The sequence below is a fragment of the Schistocerca serialis genome, chromosome 2 (genome assembly GCF_023864345.2).
Source record: "Schistocerca serialis cubense isolate TAMUIC-IGC-003099 chromosome 2, iqSchSeri2.2, whole genome shotgun sequence".
NCBI classification, from domain to species: domain Eukaryota; kingdom Metazoa; phylum Arthropoda; class Insecta; order Orthoptera; family Acrididae; genus Schistocerca; species Schistocerca serialis.
The window spans coordinates 1,039,908,569-1,039,927,630 of record NC_064639.1 but is presented as its reverse complement, the minus strand read 5'-3'; the positions used below and the strand labels follow the sequence as shown (position 1 = coordinate 1,039,927,630).

General features: G+C 45.3%; 1 protein-coding gene across 1 annotated transcript in view; it reads left to right on the top strand.

Moving 5' to 3' along the window:
* Positions 1-19,062, top strand: part of LOC126458460 (cAMP-dependent protein kinase catalytic subunit 3-like) — a 284,795-nt gene that overhangs the window by 252,051 nt on the left and 13,682 nt on the right. The window contains exon 3 of the mRNA XM_050095531.1: positions 7,380-7,489. Coding sequence (XP_049951488.1) covers positions 7,380-7,489 — 110 coding nt within the window. The remainder of the gene's footprint in view (positions 1-7,379; positions 7,490-19,062) is intronic.

The following is a 19,062-nucleotide window of genomic DNA, read 5'->3' as shown; positions in this document are numbered from 1 at the left end:
TTAAATCTGCACCTTTCAAGAGCTAATTGTCTGCAAGTATATGGTGTTCATTCGCAGCAAAATAATGAGATTTCGCGCGAAAAGTTGTTACGGTACGGGGCGAGCACATTCAAATTACCAAAAGAACTTACTTGCAACATTCTTCCAGCGTCGTTGCGGCCATTCTTTGTACGGAAGGAAAACCTCTATAATTACAAAATGTTGAACCAGATTCATCAGGAGCTTTAACTCTGATGTGCTTTCCGTCTAAGCTACGGATCATTTCGGTAGATTCCATAGTTCCTAGTAACGATCAGCTGTTTTCTTCCCGATTTCTTGAGTTGTGGTTGGTAAATTTACAGGCTGCAAATATTCTCATATTAACTTTGACGGTTGAGCCACAGTCACCTCAAATAGCACTGTATCCTCAGAAGAAAGCCAGGAAAACGGATACACATTCAACTCTTTTAATAACTTATGGACACAGCGTTCGTACACATTAGTATGCCTGTAAGGATGTACCCAACAACTACTTTCAGGCTTTTCTTGATTAACATTAATTACATGTACTGAAGCTAGAACCCATTCATCGTCCGAAGGAGGGATGGTGCTGCGTTGCTAACAACACATCACTTCTGTTGCCGTCGAGCCACATGCATGCGGCTCCACTGCCTTTTACCTGCCATGCCACGCGTCACGTCACTCCACACATCACGCTGGTGGTCGCCCCCGACCAAAGCAGTGGTCACTACATGTCCAGAGTTACCAACCAAACAATCGATCCTTCTCGTGGAAACACTTGGGTTCATGTTTTAACCATCAGGCTGTTGATAGCTCCTTAGAATTCAGCTTGTATAAATACACTAATAAAAAAAGTGAAGTCCCTAGAAGACATTACAAGTAGAATGGCCACCAGAGTGCATTTGTGTTGTTCGTGTTTAGTGTTGTTCGTGTTTAGTGTTGTTCGTGTTTAGTGTTGTTCGTGTTTAGTGTTGTTCGTGTTTAGTGTTGTTCGTGTTTAGTGTTGTTCGTGTTTAGTGTTGTTCGTGTTTAGTGTTGTTCGTGTTTAGTGTTGTTCGTGTTTAGTGTTGTTCGTGTTTAGTGTTGTTAGCAGGCCTGGTGTGGTATATAAGGGGAGTGAATGACGTCGGATGTTGAGTGATCACTTTGTAGGACACGGAGATACTGTTTCCTCAGTGACACATTACAATCAGCATGTGGCAGTGTTTCGAAGTGGGCCCATTGTAGTTCTCCATTTTTCTGGCTGGTCATATCGTGCAATATGCAGACTTGAGGCATTTGGCCACATGTTGGGCTGCATGGGAGCATCAGGAAGCGCATATTCGTCCTCAAGGGTTCAGTCGATTAGAGGAGAGACGACAATATCGTGCACTAAGCACCTTCATTATCGCTCCACATCTGCGCCTCCACTTCCTGGAACATTCTGTGAAATCCTGCACCATTAGTCGGAGACTTTAAGCAGTTGGACTAGGGAATTAACGCCCAATGCTTACGCTGCCGTTAACACCACAACACAATTGGCTGCGTTTGGAATGGTGCATTAAAGGGAAGCATAGGCTACTGACGAATGTCGTCGCATTGTATTCAGTGAAGAACCGCTGTTCTACATTGCCCCAGAAGTCCAACGTCAGTGAGTATGTCAGCGACCTGAGGAGAGGTCCCATCCTTCCAATATTATGGGGAGGCACAGCTGCGTTACTCCAGGCATAATGGCGTGGGTATAACTTCAGATCAAAGATTATGATAATTGACGAAATTATGAGGGCACTACTGTACGTTAGGCACATCCTGAAGCCTTGTTTGTTATCCGGCATGTGACAGTATCGTGGTGACATTTTCCAGCAGGTCAATACTAGTTCACACATGGCACGTATCTCTACACAGCTATCTATATACTGTCTGCGTGATATTGAGGCACTCTCGTTTACAAGATCCTGAGATCGGTCGCCGTTAGAACCTGTGGATGACGAGATACGACGTAGACACCGTCCCTGTGCTAATGTCCAGGATATAAAGGCCAAGTTAGAACCGCCGCTGTGGGCCAACTTGTCTGAGGAGAGTAAACAACGGCTTCCCATCCGAATGGGTGCATGTATCCAGCCAGACGTGGTGCTACACCCTACTGATAAGTAGGCTTCCACTGCCAAGTTCTTTGCAAATTTCACTCGATTTTGTAATCACTCTAATAACGTTACGTATCCTCTCAACCCGTTAAGTTTCATTCTGCTTCTTCCTCCCCTTATGGGTGCTTCACTTTTTATACCGGATTGTACATATTTCCAAATTTTATTACTCCACTCTCTCCTTCGACCCTTACCATCTCCACCTCCTCCTACCCCCTCTATCCATCTCCTCTTCCACCTTCAGTCAGTCCATCTTCACTTCCTCTTTTCTCCTTCTGTCCATCTCCTATTCTTATCTTCATCTGTCCATTTGATACTACGCCTCTCTGTCCATCTCCTCCTCTCTAATGTTTATCTCCTCCTCTGTCATGTTTGTGTCCATATTCTACTCTCTTTCTGTCCATGTTTTCCTCCCTTCCTCCTCCTCTCTTCACGGTACCAACCCCAACCCCAATAGGTGGCCACTGCTTCTTGCCCCCACAGTATTTCTTTCCACATAGTAAGTAATATGTATACCAAGTTTGGTCAAAATCGAAAAAAAATTTTCAAATGTGTGTGAAATCTTATGGGACTTAACTGCTAAGGTCATTAGTTGGTTGGTTGTTTCGGGGAAGGAGACCAGACAGCGAGGTCATCGGTCTCATCGGATTAGGGAAGGACGGGGAAGGAAGTCGGCCGTCCCCTTTGAAAGGAACCATCCCGGCATTTGCCTGGAGTGATTTAGGGAAATCACGGAAAACCTAAATCAGGATGGCCGGACGCGGGCTTGAACCGTCGTCCTCCCGAATGCGAGTCCATAAGGTCATTAGTCTCTAAGCTTACACACTACTTAACCTAAATTATCCTAAGGACAAACACATACACCCATGCCCGAGGGGGGACTCGAACCTCCGCCGGGACCAGCCGCACAGTCCATGACTGCAGCGCCTAGACCGCTCGGCTAATCCCGCGCGGCGGTTGAAATCGATTCAGGGATATAGTAGTAGTAATAGTAGTCTACCGTTGCCGTCCGTAATTGCGAAACTGTTGCCAGTACGATGTGCATTGACCGACCTCTCCATTACTCTCATAAATGTTCGATGGGTCTTACGTCGGGCGATCTGGGCGATCATTTGCTCGAATGGTCAGGAATGTTCTTCAAACCAGTTACGAACAATTGTGACCCGGTGACATGGCGTATTGTCATCCATAAAAATTCCATCGTTGTTTGGGATCATGGAGTCCATGAGTGGCTGCAAATGGACTCAAAGTAGCCGGACATAAACATTTACAGTCAGTGATCGGTTCTGTTGGACCAGAGGATGCACTTCATTTCATGTAACCACATTCCACACCATTCTGGAGCCACCACCAGCTTTCTCAGTGCCTTGTTGAGAACATAGGTCCATAGCTTTGTGGGATCTGCACCACACTCGAACACTACCATCAGCTCTCACCAACTGGAATCGGGACTCATCAGACTGGGGCAAGGTTTTCCTGTCGTCTATGGTCCAACTGGTGCTGTCACGAACCCAGGAGAGGTGCTGCAGGTTATCTTGTGCCGCCAGCAAAGGCACTCGCGTCGGTCGTCTGTGGACGCACTATAGCCCATTCACGCCAAGTTTCGCTGCACTGTCCTAACGCATACCTTCGTCTTACGGCCAACATTGATTTCTGCGGCTATTTTATGCAACGTTGCTTGTCTGTTATCACTGACAACTCTACGCAAACGCTGCTGCTCTTAATAGTGTCCGTGGTGAGAGGTAACGCCCGAAATCTAATATTCTCGACGCACTCTTGACACTGTGGATCACGGAATATTGAATTCTTACAAACGTCCGATACGGAATGTCCCATGTCTACCTCAAACTATCATTCCGTGTCAGTCTGTTAATTCCCGCTGCGCGGCCATAATCACGTTGGATACGTTTTCACACGAATCATCTGAGTACACATAAGAGCACCACCAATGCACTGCCCTTTTATAACTTGGGTACACGATACCACTGCCATCTGTAAATTCATGTGCATATCGCTGTCCTACGACTTCTGCCACCTCAGTTTATTTCGTATACTGCATGTACAGTGTACTAGCTGACAAACTCGCATAGCCCAGATAGTCATTTTCCCAGTTTCTATTAGAAACGAAACAAAAAATGAACTATTTCTGTAGTGTAATATGGAAAAAACTTGAGTTGCATGGATTCGTGTAACGGCCTTAGACATTATGAAGCAATCGTACAAGGAAATATACTTGTGTATATGATGCCTAAGTGTAGTATGCAAAACAATGAACATAGTGTACAAAATGCAAATTCTGTGCAACGTTCATTTAACTGGGAACTTGATTACTAGCAGTATTTCTAAAACGATGGGTGTAGCTGCTTCGCCTATCTACAATGCGATTTTGTTAAGGTCTCAATAGCAACATATCTTCATAGCTCTATATACAGCTGTTATTTTCGCCTACAGCCGTTTGCACTTCGCAGTTGAAAACTGTCAGGTGTCAGGGATTTCCTCAAGTAGGCTCGAGTGTACGAGTATCTTAGAAGTGTGGTACCATGATATAATTTTTTAGATGCATTTAACGACATATGTGGACGTTTACTGCGAAACTTGTTACGAATGGTTAGTAGCAGAGAAGTAATAAATTCAAGCGTCATGCCTGAGGCGTCACTTTAACTGCATGAACAGCGACAATATAGTAAGCGTTAAACTTTTTACATTGTATAATGTTGTGGGGGTTGCCAGCGAGAAAAAATTTGGTTTGAAATTAGATATAAAGTTAGTTCCAAGTTACTAAGTTCTCTCATTCTCAAATACTGGATGAATAAATTATGAGTATTCGCGCGTTGTGGACTACGCGTCTACCCCTTTGATAGGTAGATGGGTTTTACTTCCACGCCGATTCTTCTAGGCGGTAAGTGATGTATAGCAAGTTTGGTTGAAATCGGTTCAGTGATTGAGGAAGAGGTGCAGACCATGTATACATAAATCTTTAAAATATGTGTGGATTACGGTGTATACAGATTTTTCATTTCCTCAGTCGAATTTTTTTAAGCAATTTCTTACACTTACGTAACAGGAACATATTTTTGATCCGGGGTCAGACTATACATCATCCATCGCTAACAGATTTTTTCCACAGCTAAGTGTTCATAGAATATTGAATGTAATGTAATCTTCGATCTGCCTAACTATGCCTTTTGTCTTACGATGGGTCGATGTTATTTGGGACATAATTCTGGTTGACCTTCCCGAAATTCACCGTTGGCGGGTGCAGTTTTGCAAACCAAGTGTAAGCAGTGTTTCGTGATTAGTAAAAGAAGAACGAAGCTATTTGAGGCTTTATTCTAGAATTAAGTTTATATGAAAATAGTAAAAAATCATCTAGTAAAAACCTCTACTTGAAGTTTCAACATTTTAACGTACACGCTATTTTTAAACGCTCGCAAAAAACAAAACTTATGAGACGGCCTTGTTTTAACAGTAACAAACGGTAAATTTTAGAACGATGGCAATGTCACATTGCAATAGCACCGTCTCGTTGTTATTCGTGAAAACTTAGAAGGTACGCTCCCTAATTAATTAAAGTGGGTTTGCTGTTAAGCATTGATGCAGAGCTCGTAAGGGCGTAAAATCGTGATACGAGGGTAATCCCGAAAGTAAGGTCTCCTATTTTTTTATAAGTACATAGACCTGTTTATTTCTACAATGGTTTACATCACTTTACAGCTTGAACATTTAGCTATTTTTCGACATATTCACAATTTATGTCGATGCATTTTTGTAGATGCTGTGGCAGTTTTTGTATGCCCATGTCACACCAGCTCGCCGCCATGCTGTTCAGAATGTTATGAACTGGCGTGATTGTTGCTCGGTCTCAGGTGTAAAGAGGTATGCCCAGGTTTCGTCACCCATGACAATTGAGTCCAGAAAGTTGTCCTGTTCGGCTGCAAGGCGGTGAAGAAATGCACGGGAAACATCAACTCGTTGCCGCATGTGGTCCTCTCTCAGCATGCGTGGCACCCGCACACACTTTCAGGTAGTTCAAGGTTTCCGTTAAAATTCTGTGAACGGTGCTTCGGGAAACCTCAGGAACCAACGTGCAGAGATCATCCAGGGTGATCCGCCGATCTTCACTCATGCTTTGCTCAACCTTCAACACTGTCTACACACAAACTGACGGTCTCCCGCTCCTTTGTTCGTCGTGAATTTGGGTCCGACATGCTGCAAACTCTCTACACCACTTACGAACATTTTTGACATCCATGCACGACTCACCATATACTTCCGTCAATTGGAGATGTGTTTCAATCGGCGCAGTATCATTTGTGCTCAAAAACCGAATAAGTGCGCGCAATTCGCACTTGGCGGTAACATCCAACGGGAGCTCCATTCTCAACGGCTGCCAAGCCAAGACAGCGCCTCAGCGCGGCGTGCGCATGTTTACACACAGCGCGTGAAGCACCCTTCATAACAGTATGACCAACCGCCACACAAACAGAGTTCTGTACTTATAAAATAAATAGGAGACCTTACTTTTGGGGACTACCCTCTTAGTTGATCTGTCTCGTTCAGTAAACTTAACATTTTTTTTATTTTTATGCAGATTAACCCCACTTGTCATACAACAAGAAGGAAAAGAAAAAAAAGTCTCTTTGATTGTTACACTAGAATTTAAATTTAAAAATTACAAATGATGCATTCGTGGAATGAGGACTATTACACAATTTGCAATAGAAGTTTTTCAACTCCTATTTGAGATTATCATCGCTATCTCTGTAAGAGATGACATTTCTGTGTCTCCTTTTTCTTTCTGAGTACGCAAGCCTTATTTTACCATTCTGTATTTGTTGCGTTTCACTGTGATTGTGTTCGGGAAACAATGTCTACAGAAAAACTCTCAAACTGCAATTTTCAGATGTTTCTTGATTACATGCTTCAGCCATCAGAATCATCTAGTACGTATCGGATTTCGTACGTTATTTTTAATAGCATACATGAGACAAAAAATGGTTCAAATGGCTCTGAGCACTATGGGACTTAACATCTATGGTCATCAGTCCCCTAGAACTTAGAACTACTTAAACCTAACTAACCTAAAGACATCACACAACACCCAGCCATCACGAGGCAGAGAAAATCCCTGACCCCGCCGGGAATCGAACCCGGGAACCCGGGCGTGGGAAGCGAGAACGCTACCGCACGACCACGAGCTGCGGGCATACATGAGACAGTTGCCTATGATCTGACGTACTCGTGTTGCTGTTGCAGGAGGTGGCACTACCGGGACGACACGTGCCTGTACATGCTGTTCGACTACGTGTGCGGCGGGGAGCTGTTCTCGTACCTGCGGAACGCGGGCCGCTTCAGCAACAACACAGGTTGGTACTGGTACAGGTAGTCTGCCTGCAGTACGAGCCCAGCGGATGTGGCCGTGTTGACAAGGTGTCCCGGCCACCTGCCACACATTGTAACCCGGGCTCGTATTTCAGTGGTGGCGTTGCGCAGGGTAGCTGCATACATAATTCTACGTCGTCCCATCTCTGTGACAGGTCGGGAATCAAGTCCTTTCCCAAGTTCCCTTTTTTTCGCCAACACCTGCACGCGAAGTCGCTAAAAGTTGTCAGTAAGGCGGTCCTGGACTGGAAGGTAGAATACTGCCAGCAAAAGAAATCTTCACCGCCAATAGTTAGCTGGCAGGGGGTGGGGGGACGGTGGCGGCCTACTGTTGCTTTGACTTTGCGTCAGTCTTCGATTAAATTCCAAACTTTCCCACAGGGTTTCATCAAATAAGGACTTTAGACACTTTTGATAGGGATCCGTCCGTCATACTGGGACGTTAAGGCCGGCAATGTCCTTGATGCTATTAAGAGTGGAACCAGCACTTGGTTTGACTCTCTCCCTTCCCTCATCATCGTACAACATAATCATGATACCACAGTATAATCCCATCCAGTGCATACTGAGGCATGAAGAAATTGTGAGTTTGGTAATAGAAAGAAGTGTGGGGAGTCAAAATAGTAGACAGTTTCAGACCCGAGGGGCGTTCAGTAAGTAAGGTGCTGACACACACGTCCACCATTTGGGGTTCTCAAAGGTGTGTGACCGCTGGGTTCCTCGCTCCTTAAAAAAGCATGAAGAACAACGAAGGAACATTGTGCAGAGTTCCTTGCGTGTTACGAGGCTGTTTTTGTCGAATATCGTCACAGACGATGAAACATGGGTTAATAGCTTCGAAGCTGGAACAGAACGGCAGTCCATGGATTGGCGCCACACCACCTCTCCTCCGAAGAAAAAGTTCAAAATTACATTCTCAACCTGTAAAGTACTGGTGACTGTCTTGTGGGACTCTGAAGGGGCTACTCTGTTTGATGTCCTCTCTCTTGTTGCAACGATAAACTCTGAAGTGTAGTTTTGTGCTACCGTCAAGAAATTGAAGAAACGACTTTGTCCGTCGCCATAAAAATGCAGTCGAACTTCTTCTCCATGACAGTGCAAGACTTCGCAAAAGTCTTCCTCATCCACCCTACAGCTTGGATCTCGTACCTTCCGACTTCCATCTGTCTGACGCATTCTGCTGGAAGCAACACATGGATGATGGGGAAGTTATTGATGCAGCGAGACATTGGCTCCAACGTCGACCAGTAGAGTGGCATAATGCTGGTTTACAGGCCTCCCAGTAAGATAGCGTTAAGTCTGTCGCATTGAACGGTGATTGTTTTAAAAAGGTCTTTCAGCCAAAGGTATGGTGAATAATATGGTATGTTGAATCCTGAATAAAACAAATCCGCTTTCACAAAAGAAAGTGTTGCGTTACTTATCGACCGCCCCACGTAGTAACAGGTTCAAATAGATGCTGGCAGCGGTAGCTGTGCAGAGACAGAGATTTGGCGCAGGATACATTATTGTGGAGAGCGGCATCAAACCGAAGGGACGAGGAGGAGGAAGACCCTAGCAGACTGAACAATCCCTAGGTATCTCCCAACCACCAGTGCCATGTGACTCTTTGTTTTTCGTGCGTGCTGTCTCATTGCGTTCTTTCAGTACGCAGTGCATCACAAAATTTAAACGTTGTGTTAGACATATAATAATTTTGCATCACCCCGGTTCCCAGTACTCCTGAAGATAGATATTGACTGTAGATATTATATGATAGATGCAGTACCTTTGACTGTTCAGAGATACCACTAAACCCGCCCAAAGATGTAAACAACCATGCGTGAGCAGCGCCTATTAGACGGAGGCGGTCCGACAGCTGATCAGTTCCAGTCATTCCACGAGGAAGGAGGTACACGGCTCGTGTTGTCGGTAGTTCAACCACGCCTAGACGGCCAATAACGCGGTTCGATCGCGTCCGCATTGTTACTTTGTGCCAGGAAGGTCCACCATTGCAACCACGACACCGGGCAGCGCGGCACAGATGGGCCCAACATCATGGCGAAAGGACCGCTCAGGATTGGCATCACGTTCTCTTCACCGATGACTGTCATATATGCCTTCAACCAGACAGTCGTCGGAGACGTGTTTGGAGGCAACCCGGTCAGACCGAGCGCCTTAGACGCACTGTCCTGCGAGTGTAGCAGGGTGGTGGTTCCCTGCTGTTTTGGGGTGGCATTATGTGGGGCCGACGTACGCCGCTGGTGGTCACGGAAGGCGCTGTAACGGCTGTACGATACGTGAATGCCATCCTCCGACCGATAGTGTAATCATATCGGCAGCAAATTGGCGAGGCATTCGTCTTCAAGGACGACAATTCGCGCCCCCATGCTGCATATCACGAGTTCTTCAGGATAATGACATCGCTCGACTAGAGTGACCAGCATGTTCTCCAGACATGAAACCTAACGAACATGCCTGGTATAGGCTGAAAATGGCTGTTTATGGACGACGTGACCCACCTACCACTCTGACGGATCTACGCCGAATCGCCGTTGAGGAGTGGGACAATCTGGATCAACAGTGTATTGATGAGCTTGTGGGTAGTATGCCACGACGAATACAGGTATGCATCAATGCAAGAGGACGTGCTACTGGTAGAGGTACCGGTGTGTACAGCAATCTGGACCACCACCTCTGAAGGTCTCGCTGTGTGGTGGTACAATATGCAATGTGTGGTTTTCATGAGCAATAAAAAGGGCGGAAATGATGTTTATGTTGGCCTCTATTCCAATTTTCTGTACAGGTTCGGGACCTCTCGGAACCGAGGTGATGCAAAACTTTTTTGATCTGTGTTCCTTTTGTGTCTTAGGATATGCAGCTGTAGCTTACATATGATTGAGCAAAGTCTTCATTAATCGGACCTACATGTCCTATACGGCCACAGAACTGGCGATCACCAATTAGGCAAATGGAATTCTGCTACCTGGTAAGTAAAATTACCCAAGGAGGCCACGAAAAGATTACACAGGCAAAGAGAAGTTATCGGTACAGAATAATAGCCTTAATCTGAGAAGAAAAGACACGGCAGGAGCCGAAGAACGCATTTGTTTAACGATAGCCCGAACTCACTTAACATATCCCTCCCTCCCTCTCTCTCTCTCTCTCTCTCTCTCTCTCTCTCTCGAGGTAGTAAATTATTTTCTACGATATGGTCCCATTTGAAATTCTTTGTAATCATAAACTGTAGATATCTAGTTGAATTGTCAGCCTTGAGGTTTGTGTTATTAGTAGTGTAACTTAAATTTAACAGTTTGTTCTGGTACTCATGTGGAGGGCGTCACACTTTCTATTGTTTATGGTCAGAAGTCGCTTTTTGCTACATGCAAATTTCTTGTCTAAATGATTTTGCAATTCGTTTCAGTCTTGTGATGACTTTACTAGACGGTGATCATCATCATCTGCAAGTAATCTAAGAGGGCTTCTCAGCGTGTTTCCTCGATAGTTTTTGTAGATTAAGATTTTTGGTTAGTATAGCGCGGTGTCGGATACATAGTTAGACAGAGCACCTCGTGTTGGTGCTAATAAGGCGAGTACACCGTTCGTTTGTTACCTATTTTTAAGAGCTTCAAACAGGAGTGACTGCAGTAATGGATAGGAACTGTGATTGCTGTGCACATATGCGAGCTGAGTTGGCGACCATTTCCTCACAGCTCCATACTGCGTTGGCTTCCATCACACAGCTTGAGGCTGCTGCCAAGGGTCATCACTGTAGGGAGTCGGACGCAGGAATGCGAGAGACGTCGAGCACGTCCCATGTGTCCCCCGATCGGTCCACTGCTATGGCCGCCCCAGGTACTTCGTGCACTTAAGTTGACCCCCTTACCCGTGGTCGAGTGGGAAATCATTCCAATGTCTGACAGGCAGCGAAAAACTTTGTGGGGCCAATCGTAGGGCCTCCCCAGTTCGTTATCTGTGGCTGACGATGCCTCTGAGCCGGATGCAGTCGTCCACCCTGTTCCAGAGGAAGCTTCTCGGCCCGCAAGGTCTGGGCATTCACAGAGGGTGGGTTTGCTCGTAGTTGGGAGCTCCAGCGTTTGGCACGTAATGGGGCCCCTTAGGAACCAGGCTGCCACGGAGGCCAGTGTGCACTCAGTGTGCATACGTGGGGAGTCATTCCGGATGTGGAAAGGGTGCTTCCGGTTGCCATGAAGAGTACAGGATGCGGCCAACTACAGGTGGTGGCTCATGTCGGTACTTATGATGTGTGTCGCTTTGGATCGGAGGAGATTCTCTATGGTTTCAGGCGGCTAGCGGAAATGGTAAAGACTGCCAGTCTTGCTTGCGGGATTAAGGCGGAGCTCACCATCTGCAGCATCGTCGATAGAACCGACTGTGGTCGTCTGGTGCAGAGCCGAGTGGAGGGTCAGAATCAGAGGCTCATGCGGTTTTGTGACCGTGTAGGCTGCAGATTTCCGGGTTCCGCTTAATAGGTCAAGAGTGTCCACTATACACAGGAAGAGACTACATGGTTAGTGGGGGCTATGTGAAAGGGACTGGGCGGTTTTTTAGGTGAGGTGGTCTCAGGGAACCATAAAAAGGGTGTCCGTCTAAAAGGAAGCAGGTAAAACGCAGTAAGATAGCTGTAGAAACGATTGGTATTGTAGTCATAAATTACCGTAGCTGTGTTGAGAAAGAACCAGAGCTCAAGCCCTAATATAAAGCACTGAAGCTGAAATAGTTACAGGTACAGAGAGTTGGCCAAAGCCGAAAATACGTTCAGCCGAAATTTTTTCAAACGATTTAATAGTGTTCAGAAAGGATAGATAAAATGCAGTTGGTAGTGGAGTATTTATTGCTGTCAATACTTTACACTCGGACTAAACTGTTAATTGGATCGTTTTACCGACCCACCGACTCAGAAGATATACACTCCTGGAAATTGAAATAAGAACACCGTGAATTCATTGTCCCAGGAAGGGGAAACTTTATTGACACATTCCTGGGGTCAGATACATCACATGATCACACTGACAGAACCACAGGCACATAGACACAGGCAACAGAGCATGCACAATGTCGGCACTAGTACAGTGTATATCCACCTTTCGCAGCAATGCAGGCTGCTATTCTCCCATGGAGACGATCGTAGAGATGCTGGATGTAGTCCTGAGGAACGGCTTGCCATGCCATTTCCACCTGGCGCCTCAGTTGGACCAGCGTTCGTGCTGGACGAGCAGACCGCGTGAGACGACGCTTCATCCAGTCCCAAACATGCTCAATGGGTGACAGATCCGGAGATCTTGCTGGCCAGGGTAGTTGACTTACACCTTCTAGAGCACGTTGGGTGGCACGGGATACATGCGGACGTGCATTGTCCTGTTGGAACAGCAAGTTCCCTTGCCGGTCTAGGAATGGTAGAACGATGGGTTCGATGACGGTTTGGATGTACTGTGCACTATTCAGTGTCCCCTCGACGATCACCAGTGGTGTACGGCCAGTGTAGGAGATCGCTCCCCACACCATGATGTCGGGTGTTGGCCCTGTGTGCCTCGGTCGTATGCAGTCCTGATTGTGGCACTCACCTGCACGGCGCCAAACACGCATACGACCATCATTGGCACCAAGGCCGAAGCGACTCTCATCGCTGAAGACGACACGTCTCCATTCGTCCCTCCATTCACGCCTGTCGCGACACCACTGGAGGCGGGCTGCACGATGTTGGGGCGTGAGCGGAAGACGGCCTAACGGTGTGCGGGACCGTAGCCCAGCTTCATGGAGACGGTTGCGAATGGTCCTCGCCGATACCCCAGGAGCAACAGTGTCCCTGATTTGCTGGGAAGTGGCGGTGCGGTCCCCTACGGCACTGCGTAGGATCCTACGGTCTTGGCGTGCATCCGTGCGTCGCTGCGGTCCGGTCCCAGGTCGACGGGCACGTGCACCTTCCGCCGACCACTGGCGACAACATCGATGTACTGTGGAGACCTCACGCCCCACGTGTTGAGCAATTCGGCGATACGTCCACCCGGCCTCCCGCATGCCCACTATACGCCCTCGCTCAAAGTCCGTCAACTGCACATACGGTTCACGTCCACGCTGTCGCGGCATGCTACCAGTGTTAAAGACTGCGATGGAGCTCCGTATGCCACGGCAAACTGGCTGACACTGACGGCGGCGGTGCACAAATGCTGCGCAGCTAGCGCCATTCGACGGCCAACACCGCGGTTCCTGGTGTGTCCGCTGTGCCGTGCGTGTGATCATTGCTTGTACAGCCCTCTCGCAGTGTCCGGAGCAAGTATGGTGGGTCTGACACACCGGTGTCAATGTGTTCTTTTTTCCATTTCCAGGAGTGTAGTTTCTGAACAGTTCAAAGAAAACTTGCGTTTGATTTCAAATAGGTATCCCACTCATACAATTATAGTCGGTGGCGACTTCAATCTACTATCGATATTATGGAAAAATTATACGTTTAAAGGCGGTGGAAGGCTTAAAACATCATCCGAAATTGTACTGAATGCATCCCAGAAAATTATTTTGAAAAATTACTTCATGAGCCCACTCGAAGCGTAAATGGTTGCGAAACCATACTTGATCTCTTAGCAACAAATAATCCAGGACAAATAGTGAGTATCGTGACGAATATAGGGATAGGCGACCACTAGACAGTTACTGCTAGGCTGAATACCGTAACACCTACAACCATCAGAAGGAAACGTAAAGTATATCTATTTAAGAACAGCTGATAAAAATGCTCTTAACGTCTTTTTGAGAGACAGTCTTCACTCTTTCCGATCTAATCATGTAAGTGTAGAAAAGTTGTTGAATGATTTCAAAGAGTTAGTATCGACAGCAACCATATAAATCAATAAGTGAGGGTACTGATCCCCCATGGTTCACAAAACGGGTCATATCGCTATTGCAAAAGCAGCGAAAACAGCATGCCAAATTTAAAAAAACGCAAAATCCCCAAGACTGGCAAAGTTTTGCAGAAGCTCGAAATATAGAGTGTACTTCACTGCGAGATGCTTTTAATAATTTCCATAACGAAATTCTGCCTCGAAATTCTGTCAGAAAACCCAAAGAGATTCTGGTCATACATAAAGCACACCAGTGACAAGACGCATTCAATACCTTCACTGCGCTATAACAACGGTGAAGTAACTGGTGACAGTGCCACTGAAGCCGAGTTATTAAACACGGTTTTCCGAAACTCTTTCACCAAAGAAAACGAAATAAATATTCCTGAATTCGTAAAGAAGAACAACTGCCGAGATGAGAAATGTAGAAATAGATATCAGTGTAACAAGGAGCTTAAATCACTCAATAAAAGCAAGGCCTCCGGTGCAGATTGTATACCGGTCAGGTTCCTCTCAGAGTATGCTGATACAGTAGCTCCATATTTAGCAATTATATACAACCGCTCGCTCACAGAAAGATCCGTACGTAAAGACTGGAAAATTGCTCAAGTCAAACCAATATCCAAAAAGAGAAATAGGAGTAATCCGCTGAATTACACGTCCATATCACTAACGTCGATATGCAGTAGGGTTTTGGAACATATATTGTATTGGAACAACATGAAGTACCTCGAAGAAAAAGATTTATTGCAACGTCGTCAGCACGAATTCAGAAAATATCGTTCTTGCAAAACACAACTAGCTCTTCATACTCATGAAGTAATGAGTGCTATCGACAGGTGATGTCACATTGATTCCATATTTTTAGATTTCCAGAAGGCTTTCGACACCGTTCCTCACAAGCGTCTTCTAAGCAAACTGCGTGCCTATGGAATATCGTCTCATTTGTGTGACTGCATTCGTGATTTCCTGTCAGAAAGCTCACAGTTCGTAGTAATAGACGGAAAGTCATCGAGTAAAACAGAAGTAATATTCGGCGTTCCCCAAGGAAGTGTTACAGGCCCTCTGTTGTTCCTGATCTATATTAACGACACAGGAGACATCTGACTAGCCGTCTTAGATTGTTTGCAGATGACGCTGTTATTTACCATGTTGTAAAGTCATCACATGACCAAAACTAATTGCAAAATGATTTATATAAGATACCTGTATGGAGCAAAAAGTGGCAATTGACCCTAAATAAAGAAAAGTGTGAAGTTATTCACATGAGTACTAAAAGAACTCCACTAAATTTTGATTGCGCGATAAGTCACACAAATCAGAAGGAAGTAAATTGAGCTAAATAGTTAGGGATTACAATTACTCTAAATTGGAACGATCACATAGATAATGTTGTGGGTAGAACAAAGAAAAGACTTCGATTCATTGGCAGAACACTTAGGAGGTGCAACAGGTGTACTAAAGAGACTGCTTACACCACGCTTGTCCGCCCTATTCTGGAGTATCGCTGTGCGATGTGGGATCTGCATCAGGTGGGACTGACGGATGACATCGAAAAAGTACAAAGAAGGGCGGCTCGTTTTGTATTATCGCGAAATAGGGGAGATAGTGTCACAGACATGATACGTGAACTGGAGTGGCAATCATGAAAATAAAGGCGTTTTCCGTTGCGACGGGATCTTCCATTGAAATTTCAATCACCAGTTTTCTCCTCGGATTGCGAAAACATTCTGTTGGCACCCACCCACATAGGGAGAAATGATCATCAGATAAAATAAGAGAAATCAGGGCTCGCACAGAAAAATTTAAGTGCTCGTTTCTCCCGCGCGCCGTTAGAGGGTGGAACGGTAGAGAGACAGCTTGAAGATGGTTCACTGAACCCTCTGCCAGGCACTTTATCGTGAGTAGCAGAGTAATCACGTAGATGTAGAGAACAGCAGAAGGCCAGAAACATTTCCCATGGGAACCCCGTATATCACTTAGGTTCGCTTGATGACTTACCGTCAAGTACTGCGAACTGTAACCTTTCTTATAGGAAATCATGAATCAACTCGCACAGATGAGACGTTACTCCACAGGCACACAAATTGATTAGAAACAGTTCCCAAGGAACGGTTGCAATAGCCTTCAGAAAATTTAGAAATACGAAACTAATTTCAGGTCCCCAGTCAGTAACACAAACTGTGAATACAGTGGCAGTTGTGTGTCTGAGGAATGATATTTTCTAAATCTGAGCTGGCTGCGCGGCAGTAGGTAGTTTTCTTGGAGGTATTTCATAATATATATATAGTTCCAAAATCCTTCTGCAAATAGATGTCAATGATATGGATCTATAATCCAGCGGATTACTTCTATTTTCGTTCCTTCGTATTGGTGTGACCAGTTTAACTTTCGAATCTTCAGGTACGTATCATTCGTCTTCCGAGCGGATGTATAAAACTGGTAAAAATTAAGCCACCTTTATTGACCAAAGTTGCTCAGCTACACCAACGGTATCTACTTCCAAATTACTCATGATGGCAGCTGTTCTTTATTCTAATTCTGGAATATTTACTGTACCTTATTTGGGGAAAGACTTTCGGAAAATCATGTTTAAAAGCCCTACTTCAGTGACTCTACCGTTGGTAACATTGCAGACCATTATGCAGTTAATGTGTCTTGTCGCTGCGATACATTACATACGATCAGGAGCTCTTTGGATTTCCTGCCAGATTTCGAGGCGGTGTATTGTTGTGGAAACTACGAAAAAGCGTCTCGCGCGAAGTTTCGAGCATCTGAAAACCGTTCCAATCTCTGAGAGGATTTAGGTTTTGTTGTGGACTGGCAAGACAGCCAATCCACTATGACAGGAAGCCGAAAGGCACGCGTTTAAGCTCACGCAGGCTGGCGTGAGGTCTGGAACAGGACAAGGTAATTATACATAGCAAAAAACGTACGTATCTTCTGGAATACTTAACTTTAATCCATAATTGGTGAACATCGCTCTTGACGGTACATGTTTTATAGCATCAATAGTGACTGGTAATGGCGCCTTGCTAGGTCGTAGCAAATGACGTAGCTGAAGGCTATGCTAACTATCGTCTCGGCAAATGAGAGCGTAATTTGTCAGTGAACCATCGCTAGCAAAGTCGGCTGTACAACTGGGGCGAGTGCTAGGAAGTCTCTCTAGACCTGCCGTTTGGCGGCGCTCAGTCTGCAATCACTGATAGTGGCGACACGCGGGTCCGATGTATACTAACGGACCGCGGCCGATTTAAAGGCTACCACCTAGCAAGTGTGGTGTCTGGCGGTGACACCACAGGTTTTCCGGGATGTCCCTAAATCTTTCCAGGTAAATTCCGAGGATGGTTCCTTTCACAGGTCACGGCCGATTTCATTCCCCATCCCTGACACAGTCAGAGCCTGTGCTGCGTCTCTGATGATAGCGCTGTCGACGGGACGTCAAACCCAATCTTCTTTTCTTCCTTTGGGATGTGATTCGTCTGTTATTAATTAGTTTGGTATAAAACTGTTTCCGTCAACACTATTTCTTTGAGTCCAAGCCATATTTGGAGATGCTTATGTGTTAGAAAGGAATGGAGACCGTCTTTTAGGAAGGTGTCAAGTGTGTTTGTATCTGCTTTTCCCTCGGTCGCAGTCTTCCCACTAACACGATACAAACTTTACGACCTGATGCTTTCTGCACGGCCGTAACTTGCACGACTAAGTGGACTACGCCTTTCAGTACAGACTAACCATTTCGCGTCCACGTCTCCACTCTTAAACACCTGACCTGTTGTGCAGGGGAAAATAAGCATTAATGACTTGAACTTGCCACATGTGCTTGGATGTACTACCCAACAAAAAATATACGCCTTGTAATAGCTATAATTACTAGTCCGCAAATGACGTAAATACTGATGATGTAATATTGTTCAGTACACCGTCGTCAGTCACTAATAGAAATGTGAGCACTTACACCCGTTAGTGCATTCGGATGTTAACGTAACAAATATGGCTACAAGGACCTTGTGGTCGCTAATATCAATATTCTTCATGACACGCTCTATTGTGGGATCGTTTGCCGTGTAAGCTACTGAACCAATTTCTGAAAATAACGTTCGGAGAGAGCATTTAGTAAAATTTCGGACGATGTTTTAAGCCTTCCACCAACAGTTATTGAGTGTGTCTGGTACCTATTCGAAATGGGACACACATCTTCCTTGAACCTTTCTCCAGCTACATCATCCGAGTCAGGAGGGGGGGACGTAAAAGGAGATAATTATTAATTTTAAACGGGTTAAATGAAAATAAAGGCTAGATCGAGGTGCGTGTGATAAATTTCTTCCAAATTGCTTTCCATCAAAAACACATTGCTAAATCAACATTTTTTTCAGTGAATCCAACAAAAAACGCATCAGCGTTCATACACAGGAAACTCGCATCTAATTATGGTGATATTAGAATTTAAATCCAGATACAGTTTTAAGCAGTTACATAGTTACTTCTTCACAATTTTCTCGGTAGATACAAGATGCAAGCTAAAATAATTTTAGGGAAAGCAACTTCACAGTCCTAACCTTTTTAATAAAACAGTATGTTTGAAACTCATAATCTGTAAACTACCTAGTATCCGTGGATGGATAATACGTTCAGAGTTGGCACAAATTTAAGCCCCGTTGTCGGACATAACCTCCACGCATACTGCCTTACAGCTACTTCAATTTCAGCACAGGATAAGT